General features: G+C 35.8%; 3 protein-coding genes across 3 annotated transcripts in view; 1 reads left to right on the top strand and 2 right to left on the bottom strand.

The window, feature by feature from the left end:
• The window catches only part of pmf1 (polyamine modulated factor 1), a 122,914-nt gene that overhangs the window by 311 nt on the left and 104,026 nt on the right, over positions 1-18,577 (bottom strand). The gene's annotated exons all lie outside the window — the stretch shown is intronic.
• Positions 797-9,460, top strand: LOC310736793 (uncharacterized protein). The gene is made up of 5 exons (XM_083560626.1): positions 797-1,820; positions 1,939-2,081; positions 2,944-3,544; positions 5,294-5,521; positions 7,226-9,460. The coding sequence occupies exons 1-5, from the start codon at positions 1,176-1,178 to the stop codon at positions 7,484-7,486; spliced, it is 1,878 nt and encodes a 625-aa protein (XP_083416752.1). The 5' UTR covers positions 797-1,175; the 3' UTR covers positions 7,487-9,460.
• Positions 8,967-18,039, bottom strand: p2rx3a (purinergic receptor P2X, ligand-gated ion channel, 3a). Its single transcript, XM_083560649.1, has 12 exons — positions 17,432-18,039; positions 15,814-15,949; positions 15,655-15,726; positions 15,479-15,548; positions 15,274-15,358; positions 14,183-14,260; positions 13,891-14,023; positions 11,825-11,961; positions 11,643-11,736; positions 11,488-11,553; positions 11,284-11,361; positions 8,967-10,189 (listed from the first exon to the last, which is right to left on the bottom strand). The coding sequence occupies exons 1-12, from the start codon at positions 17,551-17,553 to the stop codon at positions 10,067-10,069; spliced, it is 1,194 nt and encodes a 397-aa protein (XP_083416775.1). The 5' UTR covers positions 17,554-18,039; the 3' UTR covers positions 8,967-10,066.

Raw genomic sequence — 18,577 nt, 5'->3', positions numbered from 1 at the left:
ATTTTGTGAATAGTCCAGTAACATTTTCTTTGAGCAAGTTTTTTCAGATTTGCCAACGCTATTAGCCTTTTTCTTTCTTTCTTTCTTTCTTTCTTTCTTTCTTTCTTTCTTTCTTTCTTTCTTTCTTTCTTTCTTTCTTTCTTTTTTTTTTTGTTTTTTTTTTTGCATGTAAACAAAATTTCTGGGACATTATAATGCAATACTTATCAGAGTAGCTTGTTATATTAGATAATGACTGCAGATGTCAGATGAGGGAAAGTAAATAATAAAAAAAAAGGATACTTCAAAGTTATGCAAATGTGTAAACCATAAAAAACTAAAAACCTCAGGCTGCTCTAAAAAACAGACAAATGTTAGTTTGGTTATCATCTTGACAGAAGTACTCCAAGTTCTAATCAAATTGGAGTTTCTTTGTGTGCTAGTTAGCATTAAATTAGAAATTATACCAGAAACTGAAGAAACAAATTTAACCAAAGTGACTGTTATCATTGAAAACGTATATATTCATTCAAGAGACCTAGTTAATGTGTTGTAGGCTGTTATTTATTTATCGTCATTACCCTCTAGTAAAGCCAGTCCTGTTAATTTGGAATGTTAAAATGGAAGATGCTGTTTATTGTTTTGGGAAACGACTTCATAACCCACCGTGACCACAGTCACACGCTTTCACTGCGATGGAAAATGTAATAGTTACAAAACACACATGCAAGTTTAGCCTGGTGTGAGAGTGGACAGAGTATAAAGAGAAGATTGCACCTCCTAGGGAAGATGTCAACTTGATACACTTGTCTTTCTTGTCTGTCTGGGTTTGTGTCATAGCTGAACACACCTCTGTGTCTTTACTTGGCCTCTATAGGACACATACATGTCTTTTTAAATAGAAATAAGATTGGCAAATACTGGGAAGTTAACCACTGCTGGATTTGTAGGAACTGGACGTTTCGTCATTTTAAAATCTCGAAGGAATGTAAATGAAGCGAACTCTTTTAACAGCGACATGGTTGGAGATTCACTGAATTATTAGAAAACTACAAGACATGGAGTATCTATGCTTCAGGATTTTATGTCATTTTATCTTTGGCTTTGAACCGAATGTTGTTTGTGTGTATGTGTACTAATTTCTTAATGTGCTTATGTGCCATGTTTTTGACATGTGATCTAGTTTTCCACTTTTAATGGCAGACGCAAACTCGGACACTCAGGTCTTGTTGCAGTCCATGCTTCAAAGGCTAAGGCTTCAACCAAAACTCGAAAACAACAGCTTACACACACAAGACATAGTACAGCATAGTATACCTGTAATTAAGCAAAATGGCAGTGCGACCACGAGCACACCTCAAACTCCGCCAATGTACAATTTAGATTTTTCTATGGACAGCAAATCTTGTGTGACTAATCTGGCTGGACCGCTGAGTCCGGTCTCAACTGGTGTAACAACATCTTTTTCAAAAGAACTTGCAAAAGGAATTGCTGTTCACAGTACAGAAAGGACATTTACACCAAATCTACCCTTAAATTTGGGGTTTATGAGCAACCACACTGCTTCACGAGGGAACAGTGACATCAGTACACGTGCAGATGATGGTACGATGACCAAGCAGCGAAGAAAGAAAATATTTTCTTTGACAAAAATTAAGAATGTCCCATCTCAACAGACTGTAACACACTCTGACCAGTCAGAATCAAACATCCAGGTCCAGAAAGCTGGAGAGAAGAGATGGACTCAGAAGGTGAAGGAAAAATGGAAAGAGAGACACAAAAACATACCCAGAATAGCACAAGGTGATGGAGAGAAACAAGAACAGACCAAAGTGACAGACGTAAGTTTTCATTCTTTATTTTTCTTTGTTTTTAATGTGAACATATTTAATATATTTAATCACATTGTAGCATTTCATTTCAGCCTGTTAAAGACCTCACTTTCATTCTGTTTTGTAGAATATCAGGTCTCCAATTCCTGTCCAATCTTTGCCTGGTGAAAACAACTCAACTTCAGCATTTAATAAAGACAATAGTGTCCAGCTTCAGCCCATCAGCAATGGTCTTGTTGAAGGCATTCCCAGTCCAGTTGATAACATGAGGTACAAGAAATATGTTCTATGCTGTTATCATTGCACATCTGTCAACTTTAAGAATGTTGTTCTGCTCATCTGTTGAAGTAACACACCCTCAGAGTAGACGAAAATGAAAATAGCATGGTGCTTACAATGTGCCAAATCAAGATTTATGGTGGATTATACAAATGCCAAGACAGTCTGTTTGCGTTCTACTCAAGCATGAACATTATGAAGAACATTAACAAAGTATCTTTGCCAGTATCACATTTACCAACCACCCTTCCTTTTTTTTTTTTTTTTTTTTTTTTTTTAAAGGAAATTACACTGATCAGGCATAGCATTATGACATTATAACATTATAACAGGTGATGTGAATAACACTGATTATCTCTTCATCATGGCACTTGTTAGTGGGTGGAATATATTAGACAGCAAGTAAACATTTTGTCCTCAAAGTTGATAAGAAGCTGGAAAAATGGGCAAGCGTAAGGATTTGAGCGAACTTGACAAGTGCCAAATTATGATGGCTAGACGACGGGGTCTGAGCATCTCCAAAACTGCAGCTCTTGTTGGGTGTTTTCAGTCTGCAGTGGTCAGAATCTATCAAAAGTGGTCCAAGGCGACAGAGTGGACATGGGCGGACAAGGCACACTGACGCACATGGGGAGTGAAGGTTGGCCCGTGTAGTCTGATCTAACAGACAAGCTCCTTTAGGTCAAATTTCAGAAGAAGTTAATGCTATTAATGCTCAATAGGTTCAGGACTGCTTTGTCAGCAGAAGGGGGACCAACACAATATTAGCCGGGTGGTCATAAAGTGATGCCTGATCGGTGTATAATCACACTGATGTATATACCGAATTTATACTGTTTTAATATTTTCACAGTGAGACCTTATTTTCACCGGGAACATTTAACCTGATGGAAGAGATTTTTACTGGACAGGAGTGGGCCAAGTTTCTCCCGTCTAGCACCAGCAGCCAATCAGCATGTTCCATTACACAAGACCAAGAAATGGGACTAACAAGCAGTATTAGTCAATCACATCAAAACGATCAAACCATGCACAGCCAATGGAATTACAGAGATTTCACAGGTCCTAGTTTGCCACTGACACAATCCCAAGTGAACTCTAAACTTCGAGTGAACATCACGGACGCCACTGAAGTCATGTTAAACCAGGCAAATACTTTTAGTTTTGGTCTGCCCCTTATGTCTGAGTTAAATGATCAGCACGGGCTGTCTGATTCAGGAGTAAACCAATTGGAGAGCATGGATCTGAGTGGCAGAAGACTGGGGAACAATCATTCAAACAATGACCAAGCGCATATTTATTCACATAATCAATCAAGTGTCATAGAACTTAATGCTAATTCGACATTATCCAATGAGCAAAGTGTAAATCAGTCAGAAGCAACAGAAATAAACCACAACCAACCTGGAGGTGTGCATGAGGTTCTATCCATATTGGATACATCATATCTTCAGGTAAGAATAATAACCATAGGGAATGTTTTATTAAATGAGAAAGGGATTCGTTAGTTAGTGTTAGTTGGGTAACATTGAAAGAAAAGAAAACTGAAAGTGTCTAAGTAAGTATGTGTAAATTGAAAATGGCCAGAACAGCTTCAGTGGTCCTTGGTGTAGATTCCAAAGCTCTCTGGAAACATACTGGAACAATGAACACTATTATTACTAAAGAAAAAAAAAACACGTAAAGTGCTGTCTTGTAGGTGTTTGACTATGTTCAGATCTGGTATCTGTAAAGATCACTATGATGGTTAATAAGTTGTGGAAGTTGGGAGAGTCATTCTGCTAAAGACCACACCCATTGGTATTAAAAAAATGTTTTATCGTAGGAATGGAAGCTGATCATGCGAATGAGTTTGGTTTTAAGATTCAGTGTCCCCATTAAATAATTTTAAAAAGTCAGGATTTTCCAAAGTTGGATAGAGTAATAACATTTTATACTTAAGTAATAGTACTGTTACTTCAATAGAATTATATTTGAGTAAAAGTCTGAAAATCTACACAAGGAAAATGAAATCAGTAAATCGGTTAGTTTTAAAAAGGACAAGAGAATATAAATCTCAAACTAGTTGTTTTTTAATTGAAGAAAAATCTTTACCAATTTTAGTAAAATAATCTAAACAATAATACAATTCATGATTTTAGTCTAATGTGAGTTATGCACTTTTGCAGCAAAAAAAAAATAAAAATATATATATATATTAGTTATAATGTTATAATGTCATTTATGATGAGGGAAATCTCAAATGCAGATTCAGAATTCAGACAGTGAGCACACACATTGAACAACTTTCGATTCGACAGCATTTTGCTTTTAGCTCGTCTGCATCAATGGCGTGTCTTATCCGTCTCCATTTTTCTTCCTTGTGAGTTTAGTGTATTTGTTCTTCTGCCCATGAATCAATCAGTGCAGTAGTTTCCGGGGCAATTTTTTTCTCCCCCTTGCATTGTTCGTATTTATAATTTTTTTTGTAGTTTGAGTACAATACTTCAAACTAACCATACTTAAGTAAAAGTAAAATTACAGATTTAAAAAATTACTTTAAAACGTAAAAGTACACAAAAATAATTACTCAATTACAGTAAATGTAATTCGTTACTTTCCACCTCTGCTGTATACAATCAGGGATGGGCAGTATTTATGATGCATGTATTTTAAATACGCATTTCAATTATAAAATAGGATTTTGTCATTTGTATTTGATAGGGTTGATGAAAATGGCTTCATATTTTCTAGCAAAATAATTTAGTGCTTTAGTGAAGTTTTACCGCTGCGGGCCGGGTTCGATCCCCGGTATTTTGATACACGGTGTGGCTGCTGTATTTTGTAGGTTATTTTGATACAGTTAAGATTTTTGGTATTTTATTTGAAAATATATTTTGATGTATCTTTGCCCAACCCTGTATACAATATATTACACAGATCCTGCAATCAGTCTTTTCTCTCAAAAAAAGCAAATAGGTCTAACTACCGCAAGAATATACAGTTAAATAATAATTAAAGTCTTTTATGTGTGTTATTATGTGTGGTCTGTAAGGAGAATCGTATAGATCTGCATCACAAGACAGAATTACAAGTATAAACGAAACCTTTAGCATGAAGTATAACAACATTCTTTAACCTGTATCTGCTGGCCCAGTTAAGGACGATTCCATTTTCTTTTTCTGTTCTCTCAGTATTTTTCTTTCTCTTTCTGCTCTTCTCAGCCGAACGACAGCTCCTCTCTGAGGAAGCAAATGTCTCTAAACCGTAAGCGAGGCTACTCCACAGAGAGAAAAAACTCAGAGACAGGAGAAATGCAAGAATGGGGGCATAATTGCTTCGTTTCAGGTCCACCAGAAGGTCTCTCCCCTGCCTCTTCCACCTCCTCTCTGGAGTACTCAATATCCCAGGATTCCGAGTCATCTGTGTCTATAGAAACTGTAATCAAAAAGGTGAGGCAACTCAATGACAGGATGTAAAAATGATCATGAGAAAATTCAGGTTTGGGTTTGGGTTAACTTTATTGTTATTCAATTGAACAAACTCCATCCAAACGCCCCCTTAATGGGAATAGGCTGGAAATAAACAAATACAATAGTGGAGTTCTGTGATAGGAATGTTAACATAATATGCATTTAATTGGCTCACCACCTGTATTTTGCACATTGACAACAAAGTTGCATCTAAAAAGTGGAAGACAAAAAAAAACCCCCACAGTATTTCATGCGGAAGTCCTAAGAGGCCATGCATTATAGTATTTTTTTCTTTCCTGTTTTCTTGACATTATTTTCTTGTGATCTCGGCAAAACAAAAGTTCTTTTCTTGTATCACGACTTTTCTCATCGTGCCTTTAGAACATGCTCTTATGCCGAATATGCAGAAAAATTAAGTACCGATCACAAGGATGTCAGGATCATGAGAAAATAAGAAAGAAAGAAATATTATATAAATTATAATATGGCCTCTGAGGAAACTCAAAGTTTCATGAAGACTGTTACAAAGTACTGACACTGGAGACTCCTTCCATAAATGTCATAACAGAAAGCTTTACTACTGTATATCACTATGTCTGTGCTTATCTTTATTATATAGCAGCGAAAAGAAAATTAAAGTGATTAAGCTTTGATCATATACGGCATACCCTATAAATCCTTGAACGCTCTTTTACTATAGAAATGATAACATAATCGAATACTTGCTGTAACATAATTGAAAAACCTGGGCATATTTGAATGTGAAGGATGACTCAAGAAGGTCAATGCAAGGTTAATAGAGCGACTGCGCTCTCTTTAATTTCACTAATGTCGCTTTTATTGTACAGTTGTTTAGCTCTCTCTCTACAGGCCAACCTAAAGTCATGTACATACCAATTTATTTTCATTTAAAAATGCATATTTTTATAGGTTTTGTCCTTTTGTTCACACTAAGATTTACCCAATGAAAGCTTTTTGAAAACGCTCTTCAAAATGGAGACTCTCCAAACGCCAATTTGGTGTCGTGACCATCGTAGTGGTGATGTATTTTTAATTATGTGACGTGCATTTCCTTGACAATGCTGTGATGTTTCAAAGAGAGTAAATAAACACCAGGCGGAGATGCCGTGGGTCAAAGCGTCTTGAATCTGAAAACAGTGTTTTCGTTTAAAAAAATGCTCCGCATTCACACTTTCATTTTTAATCTTTTCCCAAAAGTTGCTCATCCACACTAAAATGTCTGAAAACACCTGCATCTCTGTACTGTGCATGAGCGAAACATAGAAGGCTTCGACTTGTGTCATTTCTGCCTGGTGTTTATTTACTTTTCCGTGGCAATGCCTAAAAATACGTCATCATTTTCTAAAACATTTTTTAAATGTATTCACTTTGGAGAGCGCTTTCAAAAAGCTATGTTTCTGAAGGCCAAAACAAAGAGAAAAATATGCATGTTATTGTTGATATGGCCTAAGTAGTTTGGCTGTAACAAGCCACAACTGAGAATTATTTGGCATTGCCTGCTGGTTCACCAGTTTCCTCCCATGCTGCCACATAAAACCCAAGTGAAACATCGGCCAGTGCTCTGAAAATGTATCGTTCCTGCTTTAATCACTAATATGATAAAACTGTAGTTTGTGTGTTGTGTGGCTAACGTTCATTATCTGTGTTCTTTGTAATGACCAGAGGCGGGTGGAAAACACACGGCGTGTGCGATTCGCAGAAAAGGTGACCATTGTACCGATGCTTGCTCTGTCTGACAATGAGGACGATCCTGATGATGAGGATTACACTCATAACGAAAATCAGGGCACCGAGGACAAGGTGGAAGAGTCCCCACCTCAAGCGTCTTCTCCCAGATGGATCGAGGCACTCAGGAGCAAGAAGAAGAGGATGCACAAACTTAAACTTCCACGCATGAGGACTAGAAAATATCGCTTTGTGTAACAAACTACAAATAGCACTGTATTATAACACACATCTTTAATAATTTAAAAATAAAAAAACTCCTCTGAATGATTAGGACCAAGTGAGAAGTCTGCACTTCAAATCATTTGGAGCTACAGTATATTTATAACTGCTAACTAGATGAGTGCTTATATAAAAATAATGAGTGTAAGTATACATATACTTATGAGCCAGTTTATTAGGCACATTAAATGCTATTAAATGCCATTAGCAGCACAATGAATAAAAGGAGGTTTAGCTGATCTTCACATCAGACTTTACCATGGAAGGGAAAAAAAAGTGATTTTTGTGATTTCGATTTTGACATTTTGCTTATTCGTGCCAGACAGACTGGTTTAATATTTTGAGAAACTGCTGATTTCCTGAGACATAACCAGTGGTGGACAGTGACAAAGTAAATGTAATTCGTTACTATACTTAAGTAGCATTTTCGCCTATATTTTCTGAAGTATTTCAATTTGAAGAGATGTTTACTTTAACTTCATTGCATTTCAACGTCAAATATCTTCGAAATCAGTTTTGATTGCCGCTTTGTGGTATCTGATTAACACGAACGTACAGTTCAACAGCAAGCAGAACATTTTGAGGGGAATAAATGATAAAAGAAAATCCTGACTCTAACTTGCCACAACACTCGTGGTCTTATTTAAGCTTTTTTTTTTTAGTTAAAATGGTTTTGGGCTCATTATAATTTTATTAGATCAGTGTTTAAATAATTAATATCATTCTATTAATAGATTGTTGTGCTAAGGGTAACATTAGAGTCTTTTCACATAGACTTGATTAAGAAACAAAAACAAAAATGATAATAGGAACATTATAGCTATAATAAATCAAAAAATTATTTGAATATTTAAGTACTAATTTAAAGAGCAAATACTTTTGTACATTTACTCAAGTGAAAATTTAAAGGGGGAACATTTACTGGAGAAATATTTTACCTAGTGTATCTCTACTTTTACTCAACTACATAGTTTGTGTACTTCATCCACCACTGGACACAACAGTCTCTAGAGTTTGGACAAAACAATCAAATCAGGGGTTGTTCTGCGAATGGAAACACCTTATTAAAACGTACAACCAGACTGACAGAGTTTAAGCTTAGAGGAAGTCTATATTACCTCAAATATGCACTCTATACAAAAATGAACAATACATCAAACCTTGAGGTGGATGCAGTAAAACAGCAAAAGGCTGCTTTTGATTACACTCCTCTTGATCATGAATGGGAATCTGAGACAGTGGAAATGCACTATAGACTCCACAACAATTTGTGGTCAAAGTCGAAGAGATCACATTTTTCTCTGAAGTTTACTGAAGATCTGTATTTGCATGATTTGTCCATTGTGCTGCTGACACATGATTGGCTGCATAATTGCAGGCATTAATGTGTAGGAATATAAGAATACTAGAGTTCATGCTCTAGGCTATTCATAGACATACGAGTCACAGACATAAGCAAGGTGTTACAAATTGTATGTTTAATATGTTTTGTATCTGTACTTAACCTACATTTGCTGCCACAGTTATTTTCTCTTTCAGAAACTTAACAGCACAACGATTTGGCAATACAAAGCATCCAACATATGTGTTTTTAATAATGACAGTTTCGAATAAATACTGAAAACACATATGTACAAGAATGAAGCATGGAATAACTCAGTCAGACAGAGGAAAAAGTTTTCAGTAATTGACGCTATTAATTGAAATAATTATATAACTAAAACACTGTGTAATGCTGAAGACATTTTATTACTGATTACACTGAAAAATTGCACAACACAACCAATGTAGGGATGATGAACATGAAGTTTATATAAATTTTGAAATGTATTTTTCATTGTGTTTACGTATACAGTGTTTATAGTGTGGCATATATGTATATGGTAAATCTGGATGATTTTTTTTTTATTCTATAGTCTACGTTCTTCAATAAAACCTCAACATATACAGTAAGAGTTTGATGGTTTAAATATTTAATAGCTTGACTGGATGTTTAAATATGGTAAATACACCACAGTGAACATGCAGTTATTGGGATTCATGAGCAAGAACCACGTAAAGGAATAAACTCCTTACTATAGTACAGTGGGATGCGTGGCCTACTATATGTGATAGTAGCATAAGGCTTGAGTGCATAGTTTAAAATACAGTGAATTTGATTCGGTCGAGTTACGCAGAATTGTTCAATTATGAACGTTTGAAAGCAGAACTGGATAGAGTCTGTACTGATTATAGCGAATAACTATTAGAATATTGGATCATAATTAAAATAGGTTGTGGTTATAAATACATCAGATTCATGGGATTTTACAGTTAATGAGGTCCCTGAATGCAAAACGCTTTAGAACGCTGATAATATGGCTTACTTTCCTGAATTTCTTTATGAAATGATTTCAGTAAATTTGCTATTTGGTTAATGTGTACAATGTGTACATCATTATGTTGAGATTGTCACTAGCAGTAACCCAGATGTCCTTTGGTCCAAGCGATTTGAGGTTTTAAATACTAAATCTCAGTGCCGTTTCCGATCTCCTGTTGGCCGAGACGTCCCTTCTCTCATACCTGATGCCCGATTGAATATGCTCCTGAATCATCAGAGCTCTTCTCTTCCCGTTTGATTGTCATCTGGCTGCACTCATGAAGGTCAAGACTTTGAGACCTACTGACAGAATCTGAAACCTGAATGAGTGAGAGATCAAGATCAGTCTCTGGTATTGCCATGAGATATACGCTTACTGTCCACTTTATTGACCAAGTGAATTGACAGAAGTGAATAGTCAGATTAGTTCTAGCTGAGAGGAACACTAACACATAACAAATAACTTTCTATGCAACTGAGGTGAGCAGAAAAGCATTTTAGTTATAACATCAGTGTCCCACTCACAACCAAGAACAGGCACATACATTGAGATCTGATTTTGATGTTTGCTCAGAAAATTCCTTTTACCTGCATGATTTGATGCATTTAGCTGATTGGACAACTGAATGAGTAGGTGTTTAAAATAATGTGTGATTTTTCACCAACAACTGGGTTGTACAGTTTTTTAGCGCTGTGAGAAACCCGGTATCATAATACACAGGTATGTAGTAATTATAAGTCATTTGTGAATAATAATTTGCATGTCAGGTTTTTTTTTTTTTTTTTTAAACCAGTGGCTCTAGGCTGCATGCCAATGTGTAACTACAGTGTGTAACTACATACTCTTCCCATTAGTTTTACTGTCATCTTTGTATGTGTAGTTTTAATGTACTGTACTTATCGGAAAAGTACCGGAATACCAACACACTCATACAAACTCATACAAAAAAATACACTTTTTTCTGCCTCCCATTTTGTTGATTAGCCAGGAAATGGTGTCCAAAAAGCACTGTTTCCTTTTTATTTGTAATCAAGGAGTGAAATTAATGTTACTGACAGGAATGCCAAGCAGGAACTCTCTCTTAGTAATACTGCATTTCTAAGCCAACATGGCCTCATCAAAATTCCTGACATAGTTTGGGCCACGCCTTCTACTGTCTCTGTTATTAGCAAACAGTAAAACCAATTTATGTGCTGAGAGAAAAGGGAAGTTTGCTTTTTGCTTCAAAATGGCTGCTTCTACTTATGATTATTACCATATTTTAACCTACAGGTCTAGAATAGTGTCAGTTCAAGGTGTGTACTGATTTAGACTAGCCATGCTAATTTTGCTAGGCTTGTATCTTCAGCATAAAAATGAATATGAGATAACAGAGAAGGTATCTGCATTGAAAAGAAATTAAAAGGACGTCACCTCTTCAAATTTCTTCGCCTTGTACTGTTTGGCTCCTTTGAGGAAGTTTAACAAGATGATATCACAGAGAACCGTTGCCTGTAGCCAAGGAGAATTATGATTAGAGGTGTATTGTAGTGAGTGTATGTTAGAGAGTATGTGTGTGTATGTGTGTGTGTGTGTGTGTGTGTGTGTGTGTATGTATGTTCATGCCACAGATCTTACCAGGCCAACTGATGTACAAGCTGCAACAACATTAATTACTGTTGGGATTAGATGAAATTTTCCAGCCTGGAAAAAAAACAACAATAGATTTTACACAAAAATGCAATACAATGTAATTATTTTTTTTTTAACCCACACACACACATTATACTCACATTGCCGGAAACAAGTATGTCAAAACGAATAGCATAAGCTTTATGAAGTGTGCGGTAGTCATTACCATCTTCTGACTTAAAGTATTTTGCAAACCTGAAATAAAGAGACAAAATTGAATATTAACATACATGATATTATCGTGTATTATTTTAGTGCAGTTGTTGTGTAGTTGTGCTGTTACCTAAAATTGTATCCCTTTGTGGCCCCGCTGTTTTTTAATGCAGAGTCCAGACGGGTGAATTTGTATGTGGGTTTGCAGTTGTCCACATGCTTATCCAGGTTGCACACCCAGGCTATATTAATTCCAATCTCTCCTCCCTTATTCACACACACACACACACACACACACACACACACACACACACACACACACACACACACACACACACACACAAAGCACTTATAAACACCCACACTGTACCTAAAACCAAACATTTCTAAAGGGGACCAGGGGTTCTAGGTCAGTCTTTTAATCTAATTAATATATATATATATATATATATATATATATATATATATATATATATATATATATATATATATATATATATATATATATACTAAACATTCCTGTTAAGTGCAACATTGAAAAAAAAAACCATTTGGATGAACATTATTTGTCCTTGCTTTGATAATTTAGCAACCTGCAATAAAGGTCTTAACGATGAAATCCATATCAATGTAAAAACATTTTTTAAGGACGTTTACATCACTGAATCCCGCTACGAAGTTGCAATCGAAAAAGATGCGTAAAAAAAGTTTATTGGTGCTGCATTTTAAACTGTAAATGCACTGTGCTGAAGATTTTTTTTTGTTTTTTTTGTTTTTTGAGAAATGAAAGGTGGAGAAATAAAACAGCAACAGTAAAATATAATTGCAACGCTGTCCGAGAAAAATGGTACTAACTCTATCTTTCATTGTCACCTGCTATCATCTATTAGGCTTGAATAAAATACTAAAGACACACAAAGATTTGCATTCCAGATGAAAGGCACGCAATAAAGTTTCTTCACAAGGGAAAAAAATAACAGTATTCCAGGCACAAATATATATTCACAATTTTTTCCCACAAAATGCAATTGGTATGGCATTTTCCCTATAGATACAACAAAGTATGTGGAAGTCCATACTAATAATAATAATAATAATAATAATAATAATAATAATAATAATAATAATAATAATAAGGAGAAGAAGGATTTATAAAGCACCTTTCCTGAACTCTTAGCCGTTTTACAACAAAAAAATATACATAACAATCAAAGAGAGATATGGACATTTGTCCAGACCAAAATAAAATCGGGCATGTAGCAGTTATATTAAATTGTACAAAATAAATATTTGAAAGCGTAAGAAACAGAAGCACATAAAACAAATGCAAATTATGACTGGTGATAGGAGAATAAATGCTAAGATTTAAATTCATTGAAAAAGGTGGCTGTCCTGAGTAAGACAGGAAGTGAGTTCCATAGTAAGCTTAGGTGGCATAACTGAAAAAGACCTGCCTCTAATTGACAAAAAATCATACACCCAGAGAATCAGAGTGATTAAGGGGGAATATAAGGGTAGCTCAGATAGGCAGGAGAAAGCAAGACTATGGAGTGACTTAAATGTTCGCACTGAAGTGTATGACAGTCTCACATACAAAATTTTTTTTCTCCAAAAATGCATGCCTAATTAAGTGGCCCAAGGAATGAAATAATATCAAAATGATCTAAAGAAAGTCTGTTATTATAATACAGGCCACTGCTAGCTGCAACACAAAAATAAATCCGTAATGTAATGTTAGTTACCTCATTCATACATTCATAAAACACAGTTTGCATTTTAGCTTCATGTTTTGTAAGAAAATACAGAGATATCTGAGGAAGTATTGGTGTATTGGATTGGGATGTATTGGATTTAGACTTAAAACATCATGTGGTTTCTCTTATTGGCAGCAGATATTTAACTCATAGCTCAGAGCTAAAGGAGGAAACATCAGACACTGAACACACTTCAGGTGCCATTACATCTGGCATAAATGAGGCATCCTGTGTAATGGGTTGAGAAGCAAAGTCATCTGTTTATTTCCTTGTTTGTGTCATGTCAGACATGGATAACATGGATCGCATCAGTACAAAGACTTGCCAACCTTTGAGTTTTAAAACATGACAATTCCTGTGTTTTGACTCCACCACTCTACATGTGTTTGTTTAAAAAAAAAAGTGTTCCTCAAATGACAGATGAAGAGATAAAGAAACTCACTTTTTTTGAGATATTGTTGAACTCCTCACCGGCGTACATTAGTATGTCTGACACTCGGAAGATTGGGCAGTCTGGGTTATTTACAGGATCATACGTACAACTTAAATTTGTTAAATTTTTACCAATATTACCCCTGAAAAAAGAAGGAGAGAGAAAGTGTTTGTTAGAGAGAGAGAGAGAGAGAGAGAGAGAGAGAGAGAGAGAGAGAGAGAGAGAGAGAGAGAGAGAGAAACAATTATCGTTTGGAAGCAAATCATAGCCTTGTTCTAATGAAAAGGTTTTCATGTCTCACCTTGTTACATTAAAGAGAGGGAAGCGAATGCTGTTCTTTATAAAGATTGTGAAGCCCTCGACCTCCTTCATTGTTTGTCTAAGAAAGGTCAACAGCAAGGAAAGTTCATGAAGATCATCCATCAAAGTAATTGATTACATATCATAAACCTGTCCTGAATTATTAATTGAGTTTTTAACATATTTATCAAAGTACACCACATCACTGTTAAATTGACTGACACCATTCTGATTGTTCCGCAGCTTTGGAAATCTATAACTGCATTTGTAATGTGTAATAAATTAGATTTTCCATAGTTACAACATGATTAGTAATGAGAGATATGATGAATAATAGGAAAAATCTAATCATAGTATGATATGGTGCGATTATCTGTAAGAAGACAATTATTTAACATTTGCTTAGCGGTGAGTGTTAATTTAAAACTCCTGCGAAGTCTTTTTGGTTACACATTACCAGGACAAGATGCATTTTGTTTTGTCTTAAAAGAGGAAAAATAGAGATGTTGAAAAAGCAACTAAGAACCAACTTGTGTTTTGGATTTCCTACAACCTTAAATGTTACTATAAATGGATTCACACCTAGGATCAAGAACATGTAGTAGGTGGATTTCAAAGGGCCTAGTCATTAATTGTTTCTGAAGAAAAGCACATCACATTGTGATTTCTGTAATACCAGTGATTTAGTGTACTAAATAAAACACTTGCTGCATACTTAATATTTTAATATTGTTATTATAATATATAATAGTGTTCATGTTTGTATGATTAAATGTCCCCATAAAAATGCATTAAAATGTTGTGTAGCATAGCAATTATTATCACTTTATAAATAGATATATCAGTGGAAGGTCCTCATAATGATAATAAGACAAATGGGTGTGTATGTGTGTTTGTGTGTGTGTGGTCCTATTCTCCCGTTTGTGAGGACCGGTGGTTTGTGTTCTTAATAGTGATCAGTTATGCCAGTAGCACCTGATTGTGGCTTGTAGTGTAGGTGAAAATGTGGTCCTCATAATGCTGTCTCGTGTCAAGGTGATCACAAATGTACAAATATTTGTATGTGGGTAAGTGCATGTATGTGTTAACTACGTTATCGGGATGTCATTCTCTGCTGGACACCAGCCCAAAATCTCACAACGTTGAGCCTCAGTGATACACTTTCCTGTTATCTTCCCTATAAAATGAAAGAAAGGAGAAATCAAAATGACTCCAAGGTGGTGAACAGAAGATAGAAACTAATGAAAAAACTGAAAAGGGTGAAAGAACTGAAAGAAATGACACTACGGACACTCACCACTTGCCATGTTTGAGGACGTTAAACTTTCACAGTCACTATCGTTTTTGCATTTAAACTGATCGTTAATCTAAGAAAAAGAGAAAGAGAAAAGAACATAAGGACAGGACATGGATGTGAACGTGTATAAGTATTATGTTTTTAATTATGGTAGAACAGGTTTATAAGAGACAGACCTCGTGACATTTACTCTGCGTCTGATTGGCTGTAATGACCATCGCTGTGATGATGCAGAACACAGAGGCCCCCTGGAAAATGTCATACGGCTCGGTTTTTCACTCTGACACAATTCCTGCTTTTCAAGTATATTTTGTTGTGAAACACGTGTTGCTAACCTGTGTGGGCATCACGTAGTCAGCCACGTCCATCAGATTGTTGTTGAGGAAGCCGAAGCCCTTTACTTTAGTCATGACTGCTGACTCGATCCCCGTGTCACGGACCTGGTAGGCCTTCTCATGTATAAACACCCAGCTGTAAATACATACACAAACACACAGAAAACACTAGCATTTATTGCTGTGCTTATTTGATTTCTGATTATGCAGCTCTTGTTTTGTCCTTCAAATTGAAGAAAAAGCCAGCCGCTTAATAGAATTACAGATTAAGATCATTACGTCCTTGGCAGACAGAAAGCATTTATGCCGCACTAAGCACTATTGGATAAATTGTGAGTGATTTTTTATTATCATTTATTAACCAGAATTGTGTAGCCAAAGTATCATTTTTCTGCGACAACATTTTTTTATAATATACAATAAACCTTCTAGATTTAAAAACGTCTCTATATTTAATCTGGGACACATGAATTCCCAGAATAAAAAGATTACACTTGTTCATCTTCACTATCTCCATTACACGGTTCCTAAAGGATGTCATGAATTATTCTTATTTGTGGTACTTTAGCACTGATTAAAGCAGGCCAGCTTCTCAAATGTCATGTCACCAGGGACACTCTATACATCAAGAACAAATAAATTATTAAAAGGAACAAAACGACCTCCTCGGTGCAGACAAATCTTATTTCGGCTATTTATTACAAGAAATAAATATTATTTTTTTGCTTTTTAGTTTGGAATTCCCACAGCCAGAACATATTAAGTTTAAGTTATGTATTATTTATGAATTATTGACAGACCTATTCTACTAATTAAAAACTCACACACAGTTTTATGAAGCAGTGCATAAATAAAAAATAATTAGAGCAAACCTAATAATTTGCTCTAGCTCTCTCTTTTTCTCTCTAATTACAAATTCAACCTGCTGCCTGATTCACCCCTTTCTACACGTGCAATACACACTTTTGTGGAAGGCCCTAACAATTAATAATTCCTAGGAGTTACCTTATGTCCATATCTAGTTGGATTGCCACATTGGATATAATTGTACCTGGATGCTGCACATTTGTACCAATGAACAGGTACTGCAATTACAAAGACTGTCTAGTGCTCAGCCCAGGACTCATAATCAACACACTCTCATTCTACACATTTGTGTACTTTAATAACTCCCAATGGAACATTCGAGTGTCACCAACAAAAGGACAAGTTCCTTTTGAGTCCTTTGAGTTGTCTCAAGTAGTTTTCCTCACAATTGTCACCTCATGGATGCTTATTAAGGATCTAAATCTAATAAAAAAAAGTCCTTAATTTATTTAGTATATGAAATAATAATTATATAACTCTTTTGTGTGGTCAGTATTTTGTTTTTTATTTCCTACACAGTAAATAAATCAATGTTTAAGTGCAATTAAACAAATTTCTATTATTTTTTATTTTTAGTTAAAAGAATTTTTGTTATTGCCCTTAATAGATCTATTTGTATGAACCATCCATGCCATTGCCCCATTGCCAGTAATCTTTGCATATACAGCAGTCTTTCGGACACACATACACACACATTCACACACACATTCCAACTACATTTACAAGCAGGTAAACATTCCTCAGCACTTACCCAACAAAGTAAATGATAATGAGGAGCTGAGCCACGCGGTTGATGATTCCCACCGACCAGCTCTTGACCACCACAGACTTGGTCGTCTCATAGGTGAAGAACCCTGAGACCCAGCCGAACATGATGAGGTCAGCTGATAGATCTTTGTGTTAAGAAGTGCACGATAAGCTCCTGTTCTGTTCCTGTTCTGTACGTTTTTCAGCCAAGCTTATCTCGATCTCCGGGGCTCTGCTGAATGATGCTTCGAGCCTTCTGCCTCCAGCACTAAATGTAGGGATGAAAAAAAGAGAAAGACGCCTAAATGACCATTAACGCTCTTCTCTCTCCTCCCTCTTGTGTCTCTGGGGCCCGCTACGTTTCCTTAATGATCCGTTCATTTGCTAAGCGCTCAAGCTCTACTAAACAAGGTGTGAGTGAGAGCATCACCACAGCGAGCACATCAGCTGCTAAATGCAGACATTACTCTCACTGCCCTGAAGTGTACTATTACTAAATGTAGCTAATAAACAGGTTAATTGTAAAACAAAAAAGTACATATTCAATTGTCATCAGTGGCAGATGCAGATTCCATGCATAGAGTGGGATGAAATATTATCCATGGGCATTTCAGATCAAATCAGCAGCTTATTTATGTGAGTCATCTTCCCTCAGACTTGCAGATGAACTCTGTCAATGTCGAGTTAAATTGAAAAATATCTGCACAAATGATAACGGTTGTTAGCACAGTCCTGATCAGATTTTATAGGGATTATAAGAAATGAATTGCCATAAATCAGAAGGTGCACATTTATTTTCCTTCACAGCAGCTTATGCAGTGTGTGTCCTGATAACAAGTGTGTTGTTATACTATATGAACAAAAAAATTGTGGACACCTGATCCTAAAATTGGTATCTGCTTTTTGAATATCCCGTTGTTATAATAAACTCCACTCTTCTGGGAGGAGGATTGTGTTGTGGAGATTTGAGCTCACAAGAATGTTTGTAAAATCTGATGTAATTGAGGTGAAGAGGCCTGGGGTGCAGTTCCAATGAATTCCAAAGGTGTTCGAATAGGGTTGAGAGCAGAGTTCAATGGCGGGCCACTCAAGATCTTCCATTCCAACCAATGTAAACCATATTTTCATAGAGATTTGGCTAGTGCACTGG

The sequence above is a fragment of the Silurus aristotelis genome, assembly GCF_946808225.1.
Source record: "Silurus aristotelis genome assembly, chromosome: 14".
NCBI classification, from domain to species: Eukaryota; Metazoa; Chordata; class Actinopteri; order Siluriformes; family Siluridae; genus Silurus; species Silurus aristotelis.
The sequence above is the reverse complement of the archived record's forward strand: the minus strand, read 5'-3'. Positions and strand labels throughout refer to the sequence as shown.